Here is a 24469-nt window from a genome sequence, read left to right on the forward strand (position 1 = left end):
TTTGAGATAGCCATTTTGTTCAACGTAGTTGAAAGTTCTGGAAATTAAGTCTTTGAGGATGACACCCCCCCAGTCCTCAGAGCAAGGGTTATAAGTTATGCCCTGGGGGCATATAAGGTATTTATAAAAAGGATTGTCGTAGAAACTACAAAAGGGGCTAATTCGATTGGGAATTGAAAGGGCCAGTAAAACATCCAATCAAAATTTTGAGATAGGTATTTTGTTCAACGTAGTTGAAAGTTCTGGAAATTAAGTCTTTGAGGATGACAACCCCCCGGCCCCCCCACAGCCCTCAGAGTAAGGGTTGAAAGTTATGTCCTGGGGGCATATAAGATTTTGCAGAAAGCGTTGTTGTAGAAACTTCAAAAAGGGCTCATTCGATTGGAAATTGAAAGGGCTAGTGCCCTATTTAATAGTCGAAAGTAATTGGAGGAGAATAAACCCCCCTCTCACGCCCACCATTTCCCCAAACACATCCAAACAAAACTTTGATATAGTTATTTTGTTCAACGTAGTTTAAAGTTCTGAAAATTATGTCTTTGAAGATGACAACCCGCCCCCCCCCCAGCCCATAGGGCAAGGGATGTAAGTTATTCCCTGAGGGCATATAAAGTTTTTTTTTATAAAAAGCGTAGTCATAGAAACTTCAAAATGGGCTCATTTGATTGGAAATTGAAAGTGATAGTGCCCTTCTTAATAGTCGAAAGTGATTGGAGAGCAACTAACCCCCCTCTCACACACAAGATTTCCCCAAACACATTCAATAAAAATTTTGAAATAACCATCGTGTTCAACGTAGTTGAAAGTACTGGAAATTATGTCTTTAACAATGACAAAATGAGACCGTTTGAGGGGTGTTTTTATGGAAATGAGTTTTTATAGAAAGCGTTGTTGTAGAAACTTCAAAAAGAGCTCATTCGATTGGAAATTGAAAGGGCTAGTGCCCTTTTTAACAGTCGAAAAAGATTGAAGGGCAACTAACCTCCCTCTCACGCCCACGATTTCCCCAAACACATCCAATCAAAACTTTGAGATAGCCATTTTGTTCAACGTAGTTGAAAGTTCTGGGAATTAAGTCTTTGAATACGACAACCCCCCTCCCCACAGCCCTCAGAGTAAGGGTTGTAAGTTATGTCCTGGTGGCATATTAGGTATTTATAGAAAGGATTGTCGTAGAAACTACAAAAGGGGCTAGTTCGACTGGAAATTGAATAGGCTGGTGTCCTTTTTAATAGTCGAAAGTGATTGGAGGACAATTAACCTCCCTCTCACGCCAACCATTTCCCCAAACACATTCAAACAAAATTTTGAGAAAATTTAGTCGAAAGTGATTGGAGAGCAACTAACCCCCCTCTAACACACAAGATTTCCCCAAACACATTCAATAAACATTTTGAAATAACCATTTTCTTCAACATAGTTGAAAGTTCTGGAAATTATGTCTTTGAAGATGAAAACCATCCCCCCACAGCCCACAGGGCAAGGGATGTAAGTTATGCCCTGAGGGCATATAAATTTTTTTTTTATATAAAAAGAATAGTCATAGAAACTTCAAATGGGCTCATTTGATTGGAAATTGACAGGACTAGTGCCCTTCTTAATAGTCGAAAGTGATTGGAGAGCAACTAAACCCCCTCTCACACCCAAGTTTCCCCAAACACATTCAATAAAAATTTTGAAATAGCCATTTTGTTCAACATAGTTGAAAGTTCTGGAAATTATGTCTTTAACAATGAAAAACCCCCCACACCCCTCAGGGCAAGAATTTTAAGTTATGCTCTGGGGGCATATAAGGTTTTTATAATAGGATTACCATAGAAACTTCAAAAAGGTCTCATTCAATTGGAAATTGAAATGGTTAGTGCCCTTTTTAATAGTCGAAAGTGATTGGAGGGCAACTAACCCCCCTCTCATGCCCACCATTTCCCCAAACACATCCAATAAAAAATTTGAGATAGTCATTTTGTTCAACGCGGTTGAAAGTTCTGGAAATTATGTCTTTGACTATGACAAACACCCCACACCCCTCAGGGCAAGGGTTGTAAGTTATGCCCTGGGGGCATATAAGGGTTTTATCGATAGCACTGTCGTAGAAACTCCAAAATGAGCTCATTTGATTGGAAACTGAAAGGGCTAGGACCCTTTATAAAAGTCGAAAGTAATTGGAGGGCAACAAACCCCCGTCTCACGCCCACCATTTCCCCAAACACATCCAATCAAAATTTTGAGATGGGCATTTTGTCCAACGTAGTTGAAAGTTCTGGAAATTGGGGGCATGTAAGGTATTTACAGAAAAGGTTGTCACAGAAACTTCAAAAAGGGCTCATTCAATTGGAAATTGAAAAAGGCCAGTGCGCTTTTTAATAGTAGAAAGTGATTGGAGGGCAATCAAATTTTTGAGATATCCGTTTTCTTCAACATAGTTGGACGTTCTGGAAATTAGGTCTTTGGGGATGATAATCCCCTACAGCCCAGAGGGTAACGGTTGTAAGTTATGCCCTGGGGTCATATAAGGTTTTTTATAGAAAGCGTTGTTGTAGAAACTTCAAAAAAGGCTCATTCGATTGGAAATTGAAAGATCTAGTGTCCTTTTTAACAGTCGAAAGTGATTGGAGGGCAACTAACCCCCCTCTCACGCCCACCATTTCCCCAAACATATCCTAACAAATTTTCGAGATAGCCATTTTGTTCAACGTAGTTGAAAGGGCTGGAAATTATGTCTTTGAAGATGAAAAACCCCCCACAACCCTCAGGGCAAGGGTTGTAAGTTATACCCTTGGGGCATATAAGGTTTTTATTAGATGGCGTTGTCGTAGAAACTTCAAAATGGGCTCATTTGATAAAAAATTGAAAGGGCTAGCGCCCTTTTTAGAAGTCAAAAGTGAATGGAGGGAAACTATCCCCCCTCTCACGCCCACCATTTCCCCAAACACATCCAATAAAAATTTTGTGATAGCCATTTTGTTCAACGTAGCCAAAATTTCTGGATATTAGGTCTTTGAAGATGACAACCCCCCTTCCAGCCCACAGGGCAAGGGTTGTCAGTTAACCCTCGGGGGCACATAAGGTATTTATAGAAAGGGTTGTCGTAGAAACTTCAAAAAGGGCTCATTCAATTGAAAATTGAAAGGGCCAGTGCCCTTTTTAATAGTAGAAAGTAATTGGAGGGCAACTAACCCCCCTCTCACGCCCACCATTTCCCCAAACACGTTCAATCAAAATTCTGAGATAGCCATTTTTTTTCAACGTATCTGAAAGTTCTGTGAATTAGGTCTTTGAAGATGATCCCCCCCCCCCCACAGCCCTCAGGATAACGGTTGTAAGTTATGCCCTGGGGACATATAAGGTTTTTATAGAAAGCGTTGTCATTGAGAGGGGCTCATTGACACATTGATTGAACACATTCAATCAAAATTTTGAGATAGCGATTTTGTTCAACGTAGTTAAAAGGTCTAGAAATTATGTCTTTGAGGATGACAAACTCCCAGGTTGTAACTTATGCCTTTGAAGATGAACCCCCCCCCCCAGACCTCAAGGCAAGAATTATAATTTATGCCCTGGGGGCATATAAGTTTTTTTTATTATAGAAAGCGTTGTTGTAGAAACTTCAAAAGGGCTCATTTGATTGTAAATTAAAAGGGCTAGTGCCCATTTTAACAGACGAAAGTATTTGGAGGGCTATTAACCCCCCTCTCAAGCCCACCATTTCCCAAAACACATCCAATCAAAATTTTGAGATAACCATTTTGTTCAACGTAGTTGAAAGTTCTGGAAATTATGTCTTTGAAGATGACAAATACCCCACACCCCTCAGGGTAAGGGTTGTAAGTTATGCCCTGGGGGAATATAATGTTTTTTTTATAGAAAGCGTTGTCTTAGAAAAAGGACTCATTTAATTGGGGATTGGAGGGCGAATACCCCCCCCCCCCAAACACTTCCGATCAACATTTTGATATAGCCATTTTGTTGAACGTAGTTGAATAGTCTGGAAATTATATCTTTGAGTATGATTACCCCCCTACAGCCCTCAGGGCTAAGGTTGTAAATTATGCCCTGCGGCATAACTTATAATAAGGTTGTCATAGAAAGCGTTGTCGTAAAAATTTCAAAAAGGTAAGTAATTGGAGGGTAAATCACACCCCCCCCACGCCCATGATTTACCCAAACATTTGCGATCAACATTTTGATATGGCCATTTTGTTCAAGGCATTTGAACGGTCAGATTTTATTCTGGCTTTCAGAAAGCATAGGGGTTTAGAACCCTACTCATATTAATTTCTGCTCGTTTTGAGGTTGACTATGTTATTTATTTTAATTTATGTTTGCTTTGGGTTTCATTTATTTATTGATACTGATTTGTGGTAGTTATTTTGGTTTAATGGAGTTCTTTTCTTTTTTTTATAAAGAAACTTATTTTATGAAAAGTTTTATTTTATGAAAAGTTTTTTTTTAATTAATTTCTGTTCGTTGAAAAACTTATTATGTGGAAAAAGTTTTTGTGAAAAAGTTTTGTGTTATTTTGTGGGAGCTATGTACATATTATATGCACATTTATATATATTCGTTTGTAAATGGAACCAATGCTAATAACTCAAATGCACTTTTTTCCACATCTTACAACCTAACTGCTATTTCAATTTATTTTCTGTCGAGTTCGTAGATGTCCAAAGGTCAATCAGGGTCATTATTCGTATCTATTACTCTACTACTTGCATAATTTCTCAACGACAAACTAACTTCTACTGGAGCTTCACTGACACACAAGCTTCACTGATTGATAATTCGTTTTTATCTACTTGTCAGCTTCTTTCAGTTAATTATGCGTTAAATGTTCTTTATTTTGTTTTCTTTCATCCAAAATTATGTGCAGGTTCAAATCATTGTGCATTTCAAAAGCAAAAATAGGCTATTATTTTCTTTATCAGTTTTAAGTAACAAAAAAGAAAGAGAAACAGTGAAGAATGCTAATGAACTTCTTATATTTGAATCTTACCCCGTTCCCTCGTAAATACGAGATAACAACCAATCCAACAGTTCGTGGTAATGAACTGTAAGTAGGGAGCGACTTTGCCCAACAGTAACCGAACCTCTAAGGAAAGGAATTCTGATAACAATTAATACAAAATAATCGTGTTTTTATGTTGCTTCCAAATAAATAAAATTTATTAAATTCAATGTTTGAAAAGCTGCGATCCTGAGAAAATTTGGCTGATTCTCGAAAAAGGAGAAAGTAACCAAAAAGTCAAGCAATTTTATTGGAATTAACACCTTCAGATTCAGCATATCAGAGAACTCTACTATAGAGGTTTTAAGCTCCTATCTACAAAAATGTGGAATTATGTATTTTTTGCGAGAAGAAAGATCAAAGATGCGTGTTATTTGTTGTTTTTTCTCAGGGATAAAGTGACAAAAAAGATTACAGGGCAACTAAGCCCCCTCCCTCATCCTTATTTCTCAAAAAAGATCCGATCAAACTTTTAGTTACCATTTTATTCAGCATATTTGAGGTCCAAAAACGATGCATTTGGGGTACAGAATCCCCCAGAGCCCCTAGGTAAATGCTGTAAGTAATGCAATTTCTCCATTGTTTGCATACGGTTTTTTATTACCGTATTGGAAAATATAAACAAAATTTAAGGGGAGGCGGGGGGGGGGGGGGTTTGATTTCCAATGGGATGAAAATTTTCCGTAGGAACTTTCCACGGAGGGGGAGGGCGATTTTCTGACACGGTTTGAAAAACGATCATAAATGTAAATTTAAAAAAAAACTGAAAGTAAAGACCAAAATTAAAACTTAAAAGGAAGAAGAATTATACCGTATATGAGGGGGGCTGCCCCTTTCTCTGCCCTTCACACTATAGTCTGACCCAATTCCTTAAAAACGACTTTTGAATCAGAAGCTTTTTCAAAGCACTAAAAAACGTAGGTGTAACGAACAAAGGGAGAGGAGGAGGAAGCCCCGCCGTAAACAGAATAACTACAGTTTGTTTGGCGTTTTAATGTTGCTACTTACTTTTAGTTGAAAGGAATGTTGTTTTTTCTTTATTTATTGACAACGTAAATCCTATATGATCATAATACGGTCACAAAAAATGTTTCCCCGTACATCTTGAGAACAAGGGGTATCCTTTATACCAAGACAAGAGGACTAGATCAGCCAGCTTTGATTGATACAAAAAAGCATTAGTATGCGTCGCATTGGTCGTCCATTTAAATTCCATCCCCACTCAAATCAGCCCCATGCAATTGAGCCACTTTTAACCCAAGCCCACTCAATTCCAATCCTCATCCAACTTAACCCCAGAGCAGCTGAACCCTCATTTAACCCAAACCCGTTAAAAATTATTTATCGATATATTATGGTATACGATATATACATACAACAACTTGTGATGTCTAAAGGCCTGAGCTCCTTACGTTCTTATCCGAGTGAAGCTAGGGCCACCAAAAAACGCACAAAGCAGAATTTTTGCTAAAAAAAATATCTTGCAATCCGATTTACAAGTTTTTTAGAATTTATTTTTTTCCATCTGCATGATCTGTAAACGAAAGTGTGGAAGTGATCCTTCGGCCTCCCCGCCCCACATACCACTACACCCCCACAGTCGATTTAGAAGAAAGGTAGGCACATGGCAATTATTATGATCCACAATTATAGAAGGGCTTCTAATCTGTAAGACTGGAAGAATGAAGCGGGGCCCTCCAACATGACCTTCCATCGTCACATTTTCCGCAGAAAGAATTTCCCAGTGAGATCGGAAACTATGAGACAATTGTCTTGGGCTAGCAAGACATGGTTTGATATTTCTCAGAGCCATGCAATAGTTAGTCGGGCTTTAGACAGTAGTGCTCAGATTAAGTCAAAAGATCAAGCCCAGAACCCAATCTTACGTGGAGAGATATTAGGTACAAGGAGAAAAATTAATCAGCTTGTGTTTCTTACGGTTTTAACTACAGAGCTCTGTAGTAACTCAACCAAGGATTCAGTGTACAGAACACCGTCTAACTCAAAAAATTCAACTCAATACCATTTACTCTTCCCCTGTTACATTTAATCCCATTAATTCTCCCCCTACATTCATTTGAACCTGAGTTATTTCAAGCTTTGTGCAACACAATCCAATACAACTGAAACGCCATGCAACTCAACCCTATGTATCATTTCCCATAGCATAACTAAAAACTTTTTGATAAAAGTAAATGCCAAATAACCCTATCGAATTCAACAATATAATTTAAAAATTTCACGCCTTTTGTTAGAAGTGACAACAGTTTGAAAAGGGCTTTATTCATTAGTAATCGTCATGACCTTTTTTATAATTAGTTTCAGAAAAGAAGTTTTTCAAAAAAAAGTAAAAAGCCACATCAAAGTCTGAAAACGAGCAGAAATAAAGTCATGCAATAATCATGATTGCAGCAGTTGCTGCAACTTTCATTGTTTGCTGCGTTTGGTTCTTGACAGTTTCACCTCCCTCAAATATCCAATAAACGCAAGCGTACCCCAGGGTAGCATATTGGGACCTACGCTTTTCATTCTTTACATAAATGGCATGATAGATGACCTTGCGAGCCCTCTGCATTACTTTGCCGATGACATTACAGCACATTTACTCATCACAAAACATAATGACCAAATCAAAGCCTCCCTGCCGTTCCAGACAGATCTTTTGGAAATTGAAAAGTGGCCTGATGCACAGATAGTCAGATCCAACGCATCGAAAATATAAGAGCTGATGATCTTCTGATCAAATGTACCACACATACACCATAGCTTCATCTTCTTTAACGAAGCTATAACGAATATCGACAAGCTTTGTCTCCTTGGAATCCACTTCTCCACGGATCTCTCTTGGAACGCCCACCTTAATCGGGTAAGAGCATCCTGCGCAAGAAAGCCGGGAATAACCCTTTGCTGCAAAAACCTTCTACCCCTCAGCTCTGAAAGCGCTGCAGGCACCACTCCGAAATATCCTAAATAGGGCTAATAGGGCAAATTTAGTCGTTCCCCGTGACTCTCTCCAGTCTGTTAGTGAGATGTTTGATGTAGTGTTGGTGGCTGTTTTCTACAAGAACTTGAATTAAAACTTACTTCTCTAGAGCTTTTTTGTATTGCGCCTCCAACTGTCCAACCAACAAGACAGACACGAAGGCACACCGCTCGGTCCAATTATCTTGGGGCTGGGAAGCCGAGAATTAGATTACTTGAGGAACGGCTTCATCCAACGTTGTATTTCGATCTAAAATAATCTTCCTCAGGAGGTTATACCCCAAACTTTTTCAGTTAAGTCTTTCAAAAGAAAACTCAATAGTCATCCGGAAACCTCGATAACAGACTAGCGGCAATTCAGATATTTAATTGTACTTGGCACCACGAATTTACAAATAAAAAAATCTACTAAGAAAGGCTCAGAATTGTATGGTTTTGAGGTGCATGGGGTCGAGTTAAACTGAGGGTTGAATTGAATAAGGCTTGAGACAAATTGGTTTGATTTGAGTGGACTTAAGTTACATGGGGTCGAGCCTAATGGAGATAAGTTATATGAACACTATACTTTTGGGATCCTTTAATCAAGTCTTATACCACAACTTGATGCAAAAACAACAAGTAACTGCATTGTCAGACTGCAATAAAACAGCTATACACCACAGTTTTAAAAGCAGGAACATGGCGTTTTTCTTGGTCATCATAACTAGATTAAAACGAAGAGGGTTAAATAAGCACTGAAATTACGTTAGATTAAACATCACACCTGATCTTTTTTCTGTAAGTAAGTCCAGTAAAAAATAAGCAATCTAAAACCATTGCCATGGCAGACCTTATCTGATAAAGACATTTGCAATCCTGAGTGTTTTTATTTTTCTCATTAAACACGATAGTGTATATTTAATATTATTGGTCTTTTAGTTTATGTCAACTGAACAGGGTTCCCTTAATTGGTATCTTATATATAATATACGTAAATGACGAGAGTGGTAAGTGCTTTTATGATTGTATCACCCGCGCAAGACTGTAGAACTGCACCAACCAATAGCTAAGGTGGGCTATTTGCAGCAAACAGTTTTCATTAGTCACACAAATTCTAATCCGTAATTTAGAAATGTTGTTGCACTACCCAAGGCTTCCATTATTGGATTAATATTTCTAAAAGATCTACAAAACCAAATTTATTTTGACAATAATTCATATAAATTATAACTCACCCATTAGGCTAAATGCATTCTTGGTAGGTTCCACACTTTCAACAACAGCAAATTTTTTCGAATCAGGACCAAAATTTCTTTCACTATCAAACACTGAAGTATTTTCCTGTCTTTGTTTACCTTCATTGGGATGGAATTGTCTTGATTTCAACACAGGTGCTTTTCTTTTCATTTCATTTGAAGCTTTTTCATATGGTCTGTTCAATCTTCCTTGAAACATGACTTCATTCGGAACATCTTGACCCTGTATAGCCTCAAATTCATTCGGATAAGGATTCACAGGAGGCCCCATGGCCTCCAACCGATTATCACTGGTTGGATGCTTGGGTCTTTGCTTCATAAACCCTAAGCTCGCACCAACACTTATCTTTTGACCAGGATATGCAACGTCATTTTTGCCAGCTATGTCCTCATAGCCTGGGAAGTTATTGTCAATAGAATCATGGTACGGTTCTTCAATATCAGGGTAATTGGCATTTTCTTGCCAATCTCTACTATTATCAGTGCAATAATCAGTATCCTGATCATTGGGATCATTTTCGAATTGATCAGATTCCCTTTCAGTGTAGGAATAATTGGCACTTCCATAAAAATTGTGTCCTTGCTGATCACTAAATTGGTCTTTGTGAAAACCAGCGTCTTGACCAAAAGTAGCATTAGTTTTCCTGTCAAAGAACCTTCCATCTGATGTGTTTGTGAAAAATTTTTTGCTGTCATTTCTCTTGCCGCTAGTATCCCATCTATTCCGATTTTCATCCGTGTTTAATGGATATTTCTGCATGCCTTGACGACCTTTTGAAATCGCTCTCGCTCTGTTAAGCAGTTGATAATTACTAGTTGGCTGTATTTGCTCATCATGTCTAATGTTGGAATACATAGGTTCTTTATTCTCATGAACATCATAACTTCGCTCATTTGGTAGTGGCAGCAAAGTCCCATACTGGGATTGAAGAGAAGTTCCTTGTTTCTCCCTCTGAGTATATTTAAGGAGCGGAGCTGGAGGCGCAGGCAAGAAAAGCGCTGGAGAAGAGGCTGCTGTACCCATATTCAAGTACTTCTGCTCATTTTTAATGTTGTGCCTCTTATCAGCAGTAGAATACTGGGAAACTTCTGTATTCACTTCACTTTCCCTGTTGACAAGAGCTGATCTATTAAAACTGCTAAAACTATTTGCACTTTTTGACACATTTCCTGAATTCTGCACCTGAGGCCGATTAATATGTCTGGGCCAAGGATTCAATAAGTTTGCACTACTAGAACTGCCACCCAAAGTTGGTTTTTGCTGATAAGGATGTCTGCTTCTATAATAATCACCCATGACGATGCAGCAGAGTTCCTACACAAATGTGAATAGTTAAAATAAAAGGAATTACAAAATTTAAGCTACACTATGAAGGTAGATAAATATGTTTAAAAGGCAAAATAGCATGTTGATACCAATCATAACCAAAGATGGGTCTACAGCCAGGAGTTTAACAAGTATACACGACTCATTTTACAATTTTAATAACGAGATAAAACACAGAGGATTGTTAGTGGAAGTTCGTATTTTATAAACCAGAAGCTAAAGAAAAGCAAATTTTATCTCCATGTGTTGAGTGAGAAAAGAGCACAAGTGTTGTAAAGACTATGAAAAATAAACCGAGAGGAATGTTCATGAGTTCAAACTAATTGTAAGTTTTATTTTTCTCCCTCTCTTTTTTTTGGCATATTTTTCTTTTTCTTGATTCAAAATCATGAAGGTTTTAGGCACGTTTCAGGATAGAAAAAATTACCCAGTTAATTCCACGTTGAAGTTTTCATAGAAACTGGGTAGAAGGCTCATTTAATTGAAATTGGAAGTTCTAATATTCTTATTTTAAGGGTTGAAAGGGATTCCGAGGCAACCAGCCACCCTCGTCTGGCCTTTTATGATACTTTCCCTTAATAACCCCTTGATATTGGACAAAAATTTTGAAACTGACTTTGCACAAAAGGTTCAAAGGTCTATAAAGCATGCATCCAGAAGAAACATCATATATATACTGCCTTAAAAACTTCGATAACTCTAAATCAAGAAAACGAAAACCTTAGAAAATTGTGGTTATCAGGTATGAATAGACCTAAGATGGAACAGGGTTCAGGAGGAGGGGGGGGGGGTGTTTTTACATACTGGTATATATGGTTCACTACACATGTTGGAAATTCAAATTTTCTGTTCAAAAACAAACCGACAACTTCACATCACAATTAACTAGATTGATAACATGTGGCAATAAAACATATCCAAATAACTAGCAAAAATTACAAGCAATTGTTATAGCCCAACATAGATTGCACCAACTAGAACCCTTCCCAAAAATCACAAACAAAGTCACCCCAATTTTTTTTCCTACATGGGAGAAAAAATTAAAAAGACATATGGAATAATAGCTATAGATGCTGTATTTGATCTTTGGAAGGCAGATCCAGACAACAGGCGCAAACATCGTCTGTGTCAGAAGAACAAAATTTTAGTTATTTTAACAACATAGAAATATCATCTAAAAATGCAAAACTAACAAGTTTTTGTGACACTTAATGGGGCAAACATCAATGCAAAAGAATTGGAAACTGAACATAAACAGTACACTCAACTACGAAAAATAAACCTAAATAATGCTGAATGCAAGACCTTTGCAATATACAATCAATATGTGAACCATTAAGTTTTGAAGGCTGAACAATATGCTTCCATTCATTGGTATGTTTCATACATTTGGCACTAGACTCGCAAACAGATCATATTCGATATTTCAACTTTTTTAGTTCTCCATTTTCATCAGCAATATTACCACTAGACTGGCAACCACAAGTAATCCTAGTTTGGAGCCACAATTTCACTTGGTTTGGAACATTCTTTAAATTGGGGTTAATATTCCAAAAACGTTTGCAAGTAAAACGACGAATCCTTTCACTAAGAACTACTGTCTCTACGTCTTTCTTATTCAATTTGATATTATAAAATTAGCGAAGCCATAGCTTTTTTTCAATGCAAGTTGGATTTAAAGAAACAACATATCCTTAGAGAGTTCTTGTTTAATGGATTTTGAACTTAGATATCTCTGGCTAGCTTCCAAATAAGGAAACAATTCTTTTTCTGAAGGGAGGGCGGGGGGGGGGAACATATTGAAGACAATAAACTCTATCGCTAATTGTACATGCTCTATATTATTGATGTTGTAATTATTCAATAAAATTGTTTTGAAATCGAAAATGTTCTCTTTCTTTTCTGGTTAGGGCTAACGAATCAGGGTCAGTCTAGAGTCAGCAGTCGAAGTGAAATGACTGAAAAATGAATAAATTTGAAAAAGAGAGAATTAGATCAAATCTAGTGTTTATGGAAAAACATTTTGATTTTGGTTGACGATTTTCTCGGGTTATCTCTTCAACGCAGGATATTCTCTTGTCAGGGAACACTTGACAATTTAATGAGGAGTGATTCTCACCCATTGGACTATTGTATGAAACTTTTAAAATGTGATTCAAATGCTTATAGTCAATTTTTTGATATATTAATTGGAACAAAGCAGAATCATATTTTGGGTATACTTTTGAAAACATTGCCAATGGATTCAATGTAGATGGCTCACCCATCATTCGAAAGAGCTAACGTCACAGAGCTACTCCTCTCTCCCCCATTTCCCTCTCATTGAATTTTCGAACGAAGAGGATCAGTTTCGTTTTAGCTGTGAGTGAGTTGACATCGGAAACCGAAAAATGTTCTATATATGTCCATTGTGCATGTACACTCTTGGCAGTTGGAATCAATGTGAGACTTGTACAATTATTGATGACTATAGTGAAAAGTGTAAATTATGTAATCGTTGTAAATTACATAGAGGCTATGCAGTACAAATTAAAGGATGTAATTCATGTCTTGAGGAGGTGTGTGACTCTCACCCTAGAGAGCACCTGTGCTCCAATTGTCACTATGATAAATGTGATCAGTGGGAGAATACTTACCCCGCTATGATTGGGAAGAATCCTAAACGTGATTTTAGTTTATTTCTAAGAGATTGGTATCGTCGTGGATTTAAATTATTTTGGGAAGAGGAATCTGGTCTACGATTCAACTGTTGGGGTAACAAGACAATCTGGTTTCTACGTCATCGGTGTGATGACACCACCTACTATGACTATAAACCAAGCGATTTTTATTTGGCTGTGACCGAATGTGATTCACCATTTGAAAACATTGTATGTAACATTGCCTCAAATAGACAGATTGAAACTCGTGAATTTCATAATATAAATACAAATAGTATAATTGACTATACACAGATATATGTCAAGAGCGAAAATACATTGTACTGTAGAAAATGTGAACCTGACTTTGCAGTCAATCAAGATCAATATACAGTGAATCCAAATGATTTACCAGCATTAGGGGTTCACGACAGTTGCTTATACAACGAAGATGAAGAAATCTAAAGTGAAGATTTAGAGACAATGTTGTAAATATATATGCATTTTATTAATAAACAAATTCACAAACATTTTTTTAGCACTTTACTCTTAGGGCACAGAAATCGATACTATATTGGTCTGAGAGGATATCTTCCACTAGAAAGTCATTCAGACGGGGATTGTCAACATAAATGTGAAGAAACTGCTTGTAAGTATAGCCGCGACATCGGAACACAAAATATAGTAGTGCATGGAAGCCACAGCTTTTAGTCGTTAGATCCTGAACCCTCTTTCGATTTTGAATAATAGTTTTCCCACTGTACTCTATATATTTGCAGATGTGAGGTGTGTAGAATGTATAGGGTAGACCAAGAGGATCAAAAAATTCAATCGTCTTCATTGTTTGAAAGATGCACAGCCAATGACCCGTCAGCACAGTCGACGGACCACTATTAACAATAATCAAGGTATTGTTGACACTTTGAATTTTTCCAAGATAGTCCGAGGGCAGACAATAGGATTTGTACTGGGACATGTAGGGGTCCATATTAAATAAATTGATTATTTTACTGGTGTTCATGGCGCCAATTCTAGTAGAACACTGCCTTCGGGAGTGATTTCCCAATAGGTTTCATATTGGTTTAGTGTGATTAATGCAATACTCTCAGCCAATGGGTCGGCAAATGTACACTCTAAACGCACACTCCCCGTACGTACTATACTCATATCCTGTGTACCCGACAAATCCAGTACAATGATACCATGTGTTTTAGCAAACATATCTTCGGTTATACCATTTTCGAATAGTTGAGAGTCATGATCTAGGGTTTGCGTGGTTAACTCATACAATGTTCTAAAGAATCTATCAAAAGATAGATTTTAGAGTGGGATACCATTTACTTTGCAAACAAGAGATGAAAGTCAAAACATCTCAAATTTATGTTGACATTCAGTCCATCATCCTAGTGCACTGGCGCTTTTTACAAATGCCAACGCAAGTTTTGACGGGATTTCACCATTGATAAAGGATGAATCGGTGAAGGTGCATGAGCTCATTGCAATATGACGCTGATTGGTGATTGTATGAGGAACAAGTAGTTTAATATTGTTGCCATTGGCTCTCAGTTTTTCCACGGCCAAAGCAACAGAACTCATGACCTGTTGTTTGCGTACATGAAGTATTGCCGAGGTGAGGGAGAGACTTACATCAGGATTGGCAGCAAGTTCTTTTCTCAAAATGAAATTGGAGGGTGCAAGCGTTAGTTTTAGATCTACTCGAACAGTGGGTGGCATCCATTGGGGTATATTATATAGCTCGTAATATATATTTTCGACTATATGTAATTAGCAAGTTGCGGCATTTTCCAGCGCAACTTTACTATCAACATTATCCTTATATCTATATCCATTGGAGATGCCTCTCAGGTCCATACTTTACTTGAATTTATCCAGCAGGAATTGGAAAAGGCGTGATTAGTGGGGAAGATTATAGCTCGGACTCACGAACATAGCGTTTATGAAAACACTAATTTGACGAAATGAATTATGTAATATACAATTTTCATAGGATATCCCATCGGCCCGAATTGGCATTGTATTATCGGATTTCCGGACTTTTATTTGCAAATCTATAAATGTTGAAGACATGTTCATAAAGTAGTCTTCATTGGAATAAATTTGAAAGTGGATATTATCGGAGATGGGTTGCTGTGGATAAAATTGTTCATAGTATCCATGCTTAACACTCACATCAAAATTTTCAACATTCAATAGATTCAATGAGGTGGTGATTGAAGGTTGAGAATCCTTATGTGGTAGGTAGGACATTTTAGGAGAAGAAATCTAGTTTCGACCTGACAATTTTCTTCCTGGGACTTCTGGTTACAGCACGTATCCGCTTTTTCCTTCTTTTCTTTGACAAAAGGGATATCTTACGTTTCCGGCCTGAGTAGAGACTGATAAGGGATGCGGTGTTTCTTGACCTTTTTAGGCCTTTACCATTCTGTTTTAATTTCTCACCAAGGGTTTGCGTACTGGACCAAAGATTTTCCAAAGCACTTTTTTAAAAACCCTTGCCAGAGCCCCAATCGTATAGTGTAGAGGATGCAAAATCTGTCACAGCCGGTACAAGATATTTTCTAGCCAGTGGTAGTGAAGAGTGAAACAGCTTAGCAAACCAACTGCCAAGACCATAGACAAACATTGACGAGCGACCTTTGTAGTAGTTCATTCCATTTCCCTGTTGTCTTGGGCCAAGAGTATTAACATAGCAGTCAATATCAGGACAAGCGAATACCACTTTTTTATTAGACATCTTGCTGTTGAGTGATGGGTCGAAAATGGCATGTAATCACAGCCAACCCTTTTGAAATTGCTATGGGATCACCCAATTCGGTTCTTAGTGTTAACTTACAGAGTTCTAAATAGGAAGTGTTTACGGGAATATACTGAAGATGCTTTATATTTCAGTGATGAATATGTTCTTGATTAGTTTTTCGTTCAAGTACTCGTAGGAGGGGGACATTTGAATTAACAACTCGAAATGTTTGCACTAATGAAGAGTATAGAAATATACAGGTGTCACTGGTGAAAACAGGTGGGTAGTCAACAAAAATGAAATTAATGTTTCCGGCACTTTTACCATTGATTATATTGATATTACAACCAAGAAAATCCTGCTTATTGTCATTAATAATAACAATTAATCTTGTAATAGGTGATCCTTTGTAGATCCTGCATTCCGATAGTTTAAAGATTAAAGTGATGTCACGTGTCTTTGGAGTGGACCGTATGGTGTTAACAGACTTACATACCTCATTCACACAGGTGAGTTCCTCGTAGGGTAATTCAATATATGGATAATCCATCCAATTGATTTTTTTAATTTGTTCCTGATCACCTGTTGGTGGCGGCGGCCAATCATAGGGTCTAATTTTCATTTCATAGTTACTATCCTTTCTCAGGATGTCATAGGTATTTTTGAGCATACAGTCGACAAGAGCCACTTCATACTTTCCGTCGTCGAATTTGATGCTGGGGGAGAGTTTCGTCCAAAAATCACTTGTTCTATTCAAGTCATTGTAGAGAGGATCAGAAACATTGGACATGAAAGTCAGATAGAAATCATTGGGCATTGTCAATATCTTCAGCACTGACCCAAGAATCAAAATCTGAGTTGTATCCTAGCCAGCAACTGTTTCTTGCCATGGCGTGTACGACTCTTTAATATCTTTTCAATTTGATAAATTTCACTAGTGTTTCTAACTTTTTGCAGTTCATACTCATAAAAACCGACAAGAATCTCGTCATCTTTGGTCTCTTGCAGTCCATACGTCGTGGGCTCGGTGTCCAGAATTTTGGACACTTTAAAAAGTTCAGTGCACGATAAATAATTTCCCGTTTCAAAAATATTGGTGGTTATATTAATTTAAACTGTATCCCCAGCCATGAATTTCTTCTTTTTTTTCCCCTGGTCTCCATTGGAGTATTTCATTAGAAAGGTAACAAATGCATTCTCGCTGTAGTGAACATCAGTGGTTGTAGAGTTGGAAAGAGATCAAGGGGACCGTTGATTATAAAAAAAAATTATTTTATAAAAAAAAATAATAAAAGCCGACGTATTTTTCAAAGTGAAATATCTTTAAAATAATATAAAGATAGTTCTTATTAATCGTTCAGACAATTCATCCATTATAGTAATGTGAATATGATATAGTATTTTATTATATTTAAATACAAAATTTTGCACGTGGGGATTAACAAATTCACTGCCGCGATCCGATTGAATTTTTCTATACGAATCCTGTTCAAGAATACTGTCAATGGCCCGAGCAACTTCAACACCTCTCTTTGACCGCAGTGGAATGGCATAGGCATAGCGACTAAAGACACTGATTGCCACTAGAATATATTTATAGGGTGCATTGTGACGTTCTTGAAGTGCGTCTAAAGTTAAAAGATCCGTTTGCATTCTATGCAGAGGCAAAAAGGCTTTAGTTAGTCGATATTGTTTACTGCGAAGCCTGTGATTCCGATGTAGTGTGTAACTCGGTTCATTTTCTATACACTCTTTTGCATTTTTCAATGTGGTGACGGAGACTTTGGAAAGCATTTTGGGGGAACTTAAACTTCACGCTTCACCAACATTTTCATAGACACCTTTCAAAACTTCATCCATTTTGAACGTAAACACGTAGTGTAATTTCCACTCCCCTTTTGCATACTGGAGGATGAATCAATTCATCTTCGCTTTTGACTAGCAGCCACAGGTGTTATAAAATCAGTGGTGCTGATAGTATCTTCAAATATTGAATCTTCTTCTTCTTTTTTAAATGATGTTGGAGGAGGATGACTATATTCTCTTAGTTTCTTTAGAATTTACCTATTGCCAATAAGACTTTTGGGAAAGTTTGATACATACAGAAATATGTATAGATTATCGTCAAAGGATAAGAGTCCTTTACGATTCGTCACCATATCACAAATTAAATCAACTAGATTATAACTGTTTCCTTGAATTATAATTCGTTTCCCTGTGCTCTCGACTTGAACTTGATCGCCGGTTTCCAACATGAGATAAGATAATACTCTTTTACTCTGTTCTCGATAGGTGAGTGGCAATAGGTTTCCAATTTTCAATACAATCGAATTCAATTCCTTCTCCTTTGATGCTGCTGCAGAATCTTGAGGAGATGTTTCCTGTTTAGAGGGATCGGCGACGGGTCTCTCACGATAAGGTTGATGTTTGTCCATACGTCGCAGTGCATCTTGAAGTAAAAGCAGTTTTTTGTCATCTGCAATATTCTCGTCGCTAATTAATGTTCGAAGTGGGCCCTCGAAATGTTCATCGGGCATGATGACAATTTAATATTATGTAAAGTTATATGTCCTTAACAGTCTCACTAGAAATGTATCTTTGAAATCCATGCAATTATCGGCCGTACAAGAGTGAAAAAGATAATACCCACTTGAAGGATTCGCGTTCTTTTTAATTTTTTTACCTTTTTTTTTCAAAACAAGGCCCCTACAGTGGAAAGATGTTTCTTTTTATGTTTTCTAACACCATATGGCAGTTTAACTTTTCCCTCAGTTAAATTTGAAAAAAGTTCAGATATTAGATTAATGAAATCATTGTCAACCCCATGTTTGAGTATAGCCTTCCTAAGCAAGTGTTTTGAAGTGTTTAAAACGGAGAACAGATGCCTTTGTTCGTGTAGTTTCTTCAGTGTCATAATGGTGACTAATAGTCTTTTCTACTGTTCACCGGAAGATATACTGTAATTGCATTGTTGAAAATGTCGGTGACTACACGTACATCCTCAGGCTTGCTCTTATTAAGATCCAACAAAATGTAACCATAGGGATTTCTAGTCGCCTGAGTATACGCTGACAATAGAAATTTAGGGGTGCCAGGGTATATCTGTTTATTGAGAGTTATGAGTGAGCTAGAATCACGAACGACTCGATAGATAATATAGACAGTGCAATTCAAAGCAAGGGTTCGCATACATTTGCTCTGATGAAACAGATTGTGTAGAACCATAGTAACGGAAATTTTTTCATGATGGGAGTGAACGGTGAACAGTTGTAGCGTTTCCTGTGAGAACTGTTCAATGGATTCAGCCAAATCATCAATAATCAACCATGAGTTTGATTCAATACTATTGAAAACATCAGGTCCCCAGATGAATTGTATTGGTATGGATGTGGCATTAGCTTTTATTTTATCATAGGACTCCTGCCAAATACTACAGCAATAGTAGATTTTTTTCAGTTTTTCCAAAAACATTTTATCGAAATTTTGAATTATTTTAGCTAAAAGCTTTGTTTTCCCGGACATTGAGGAACCACATAGAAACGATCTGAAGTGTGTTTTAAACTGATACATGATGTTGACAACAGTTGGACTGCAAATAACTGTAAATCATATGTACTCAACGAATAAGTATTAATTTCCCCATGGATCTATCTATTCAAGAACAACAAAAAAACAATATTTCATGGGAGTATTTATTTCGGCACTGCATGAAAACAAATATTTGCAGTCAACATGAACAATGATAAAAATAACACTTGTTCAACAAGAGCAGTTGACAAAATTTAGTGGTCAACATTAAAACTATATTTGTTCAGCATTAACAACGATAACAATTTATATACAATATAAAACACTGTTTGCCCATCAGCAGCACTTATTGTCTTTAAACGATTTTCTATACAACACTTTTCTGTCCAACACTTTTGTCCATCTACAGCACTTTTTGTACAACACTTTTCTGTACAATAACACTTTCTATACAACAATAAAAATACACTTGGAACATGAACTAGCACAGTTCAACGTTATGAATTTAAAGGCGGGACCCCCTATCCTCGGGGCCACGGGGCCGAAGGCCAGCCAGCCGCGGGCGGGACCCCCTCCCCCCCGGGGACTGCGGGGCCGACGGCCTGCTAGCGGCGGGAAGGGTCCCCCCCTCCCCCCGGGAGTGACGGGGGAAAAAGAATAGTTACCGTCACTGCGACGGCTGCTACAGGGTAGTTGTTGGGTTAGTGGTTAAGGTAGTGAGAGTGGGATTAGTTAATCTATGACAAGGTTGGGGTGGTGGTTAGTCAGATTAGGTTATTTTATCCAGACCAAGTTGATTACGATAGTCAACGTATTAAACTTGATCAAAACAATGGGCGTGGCCGTGAGGTAGAACACTCAAACTAGTTTTGAGCACATAAACCTCGTCAGATATACATGACATTGCATTCTCCTCCACTCTCATAGCATACTGTATACACTGTAGAGAGCAACTGGCAGGCACTTGTGCTCTTTGCACTAGTCTACTTTCTAAACAGTCTCTATACACGCTAATGTTGAAATTGCTCTTTAAAACGGTTGTAAACACGACGGGCCACGCATTCGGTTCGGCTATCCTATGAGGGACCCCGAACGAAACTTTGGGACCCGGGACCACTCCCATGGCGATTAACTCACGTCCCAGCTATGGGGTTCTCTGGCCTAAGATGTTGTAGTCTGGACGTTTCAACAGTGCTGGGGAGTGCGATGGGTTCTAGTCGGTGTACCACGTTTACGAGCTGATATTCTCCTACGTTTCAAAATCCCCCAATAAATCCACATCAGCCCCATGCACCTTTAACAGTAGATAATCTGTATCACCATCGTAAACTTGAACCTCCCCCTCCTTTGGCCATTGCGCCTTACACACAGTGTAAAAGAACGACAACATGAGCTTTTTGGAAATTTCTAGTACTGAACTGCCGCCTGCTATATTCTTGTTCAGTACTACATTTCGCTTTCGCCTGTGTAGAAGAACCATGCCAGTCTCTATGCTCGTGAACGATGTAAAATTGGGGTCGGCAATAATTCGTGCACACTCTAGAGGGTCAGTCACGACGTCGCAGCGAGATCTATTACGAACGCTTTCACACATTTTGCCAAACGCTGAATTTATAATGAGCTTAGACATTTCCTTCTCCACCTTTGAATTTGCCTTAGAGCATTTATCAACAAAGGTGTCGATAAATGTTTTCAAGTAGGGTCGCTAATTGAACTGTAGGACCCTATGTATTTTAGTGATTTTGAAACCAATGCTCACCATCAAGTGCAAAAGAACATGGTGAAAAACGATATTCTCCTTAGGGTCCAAATCAGCAATCAGTTTCTGTTTAGAGGGAGTCCAGTGCATCCCCATATCCTCAACCAATGAACGATCGGAGGGGCTCAGCGAGCCCCTTCTCACGGGCCGATTGATACAGGGAAAGACAAAATCTTTGACTGAGTCGTGAAGCGCCAGCGGAATGTGACCGTCAACTTCAAAGAACCATCCTTGTGACCCATTGTCCTCGACGGTGGTAATGTCGGGGAACTCACAAGGATTCTCAAGCCATTGATAGTTCCCACACGGCAAAGAGTAGTGGGACATTGCCGAGGGGTACAATGAGTTCATGTCCAAGAACACTGCATTTGACTTTACAACAGTACTGTGTCCGGTCGGATCGGTTTATAGGACGCGGTCCCCATGGAAAACATACCCACCCCGCATTGAACGCTCTACAATAAGGTTTTGATCTACGTCGGTGATTCCACCTATTTCCTCCCTACTAATTTTTAAAATCAAATCCATCACTAAATGGGGTGTGGAAAAATAATATCCTATATCTAACCCGAACTCTGAATAGATTTGGTCTGTATTCTTACAGACTATATCCAACAGAGTTAGAACGTCACTGGCCAAGTACAGTCTACAATAATCCCACCCATTTTTACAATCCCTCTTAGACCACATCTTCTTGGCAAACTCATACTCCTCGGCTGTGCTTTCGCTGTTGGTCAGTGAATTGTAAAAAGCTTCAATTGGAAGTAGTTTCTCCTCACTTAAGCGTGCGCCAGAGCAGTAATAGTCGTATGTATATACACCTTTGCAGGTCAACAGGTCATACATTTCACTGTCTGGAAAGTGCTGTTTGAGCAAGTGAAAACTATCAAAATTGTTGCATTTCTGCACTTGAATCAATTGGCTCAAAACAGTGGGAAAAAAACTAAATGAATCTAAAAACTTGATTTTATTCCAGTACATACGCCCATTACACACTGCCTGCCATTTCAGCTCGAGAAGCAACAACTTCTCGGCCGATGTGGGAATGATTTTGTAGATAAATGAACTATTTACCCATGGAAAATCTACTCCCCCTCCCTCCCGCTGCCTACGTGCCAGTGTCGGTACAATAAATTTTAAATCCTAATTGGAATTATGAATAAAAACAGGGATAAACAACGGCTCGCTCACATTTAAAGTACACGAGTGATGCGCAACCCCCCTAAAATTACTACCCCCCGAGGATAGTTCCTGCCACAAATGATTATGGTCTCTGACTTTCCCCTTCCCCCCTCTTTTCCCGTTAGTCCCCTTATCCCCCTCTGCAAACTCTCCCTTACAAGCCCAACATATTCTTTGATTTTTAATCGCGAGACAATCCTCTGCGGACAGCACCCTTGGATAATGGGTATTTCTCAAACGAGAAATAGCACCATTAGCCGTGCCAATCAGTTTAGTCAGCGCCTTGGCCATGCACTCCTGCTCATCCAATGTTTCAACTATTTCTAACAACTGCATGGTGTTAGAACTGTCTCTTTGCGCGTGGGCGTAGGACACTGCAATAGCCTGATGTTCTTTGACTCGATTTGGAAATTGGGGGTCATTCACCTCCACCAGTTTAGCTTCACAGTCTAAAGATATTTTGTTACACTGGAGAAGGGTGTTTTGGAAATTTTCGAATCGTAGAATTGCCCTATCCCCTGTAACCATTTCCACTGTCTGATAGCCGTGGCGGATGCAATACCTCATGTGATTTCGCAACTTTAATTCAGTCCAAAATCTAGAGAGGTATGTTGGACAGTAGAAACGGGCACTCTGTTTCTTGCCCTCCCCCAGAACTCTACTAATGTCAGTGATAGAGTTAAAACGTCTGATTATGTTCGGTTCACTAGGTAGTACGTATAAAATTCAAACACAGAGTTTAACCAAACCAACTGACGGGCTCCTTACTAGGAATACAACCCCCTTCTTTTTAGGATAAGTTCTATCTTCAAATTCTGTTTCGTATTGAACCACAGTAACGCCAATATTCAAGTGAGCATTAGCCCTTTCAAAAATGTCAATAGATTGTACCGTTACTGGATATTTCCCTTCTAAAGATGAGAAATATACCCTGGGAAAATCGGGCACGTCCATCCTATGCATACCCCACTGATATAAATATGTCACGGTAGCGCCACGAGCTAGAGGCTCATAGGGTGGTATGTGGTGAGTACACCGGAAACACATTTAATCTGTTTCAAAACCGATTCTATGGACACCTTGACAACCCAATGGATCAGGATTATAATTTAAAACTACTGCCGCCTCAGACCCTGCCCCCCCCTCTTAAAATAAAATCTTTCTTAAATTTACATATATTAAAGCTTAAATTTTCAAAAAAAATAACTATAGAGCCACTCCCATTTTCATTAGTTCTCAAGATGCGTTATAATTTGATCGACCCAATCGATGAAAGCTCCCTCAAAATTTTTCAAATTCGAATAAACCAAACGCATCTCGGAATGTATAAAATGATAGTAAACTTCACTTTTTCCCTCATTTAAATAAAACACTTTTAAAACAATGGAGACCTTAATTGAATCCCTCCCCCACAATTGAATTTGATTCTCCAGAAGTGCACGAATTTTATCTACATATGCATGCAAAATTTCTACAGGGTCATAAACAAAATTCCCCCCCATAAGTATATTAAAAGGATCCCCAAATGTCGCAGTGAAAACATCTATATTATTTAATATTGTATTTAATAATTGAAAACCGTAGGGCGTTGTAGCCCCCTCCCCCTCTGTGATTATTAACCCAACCCCCACGGTTTAAAAAAAATCTGAGGGATGCTCCACGTCAGTTGTTCGAAGTGGAGTTGTGAGGGTATAGGAGGGTGGAGGAGGCGGGTTACCCGTTAAATAGTTTTTAAAAAAGTCTAAAAATTTCAAGGTATTTTTGCTCAATTCCCCCTGTTCAACTGTGCAATTATCTAAATTAAAAAGAAAATCATCTAAAAACTCGTCAATATTAAAAGGTACTTCAATGCTATCGTCCCATGTTAAATTGTTGGGGGACTCCACGTGTGCATCCTCTCCTTCTCCAACTGACAAGCAGGGGGGAGATGGCGAGTATGGAACCAGGACAACCTACAAATGAAAAAATGGCTTATTTTCAAAGTGTTCAAATCATCCCTACAGTTAAAATTTGGATTATTATTTAAAGTCAGCGCTTAGTAGTAGTAGCAGTAT

The 24469-nt window shown here is 38.3% G+C and overlaps 1 protein-coding gene across 1 annotated transcript in view; it reads right to left on the minus strand.

Annotated features, from left to right (window-relative positions):
* The window catches only part of LOC148950410 (uncharacterized), a 73387-nt gene that overhangs the window by 17434 nt on the left and 31484 nt on the right, over positions 1-24469 (minus strand). The window contains exon 2 of the mRNA XM_089092389.1: positions 9202-10537. Within this exon, the coding sequence (XP_088948515.1) occupies positions 9202-10519 (1318 nt within the window). The 5' untranslated portion in view covers positions 10520-10537. The remainder of the gene's footprint in view (positions 1-9201; positions 10538-24469) is intronic.

Source organism: Artemia sp. Qi Xiang Cuo, chromosome 7 (assembly GCF_049724085.1).
Source record: "Artemia sp. Qi Xiang Cuo chromosome 7, ASM4972408v1, whole genome shotgun sequence".
Lineage (NCBI taxonomy): Eukaryota > Metazoa > Arthropoda > Branchiopoda > Anostraca > Artemiidae > Artemia > Artemia sp. Qi Xiang Cuo.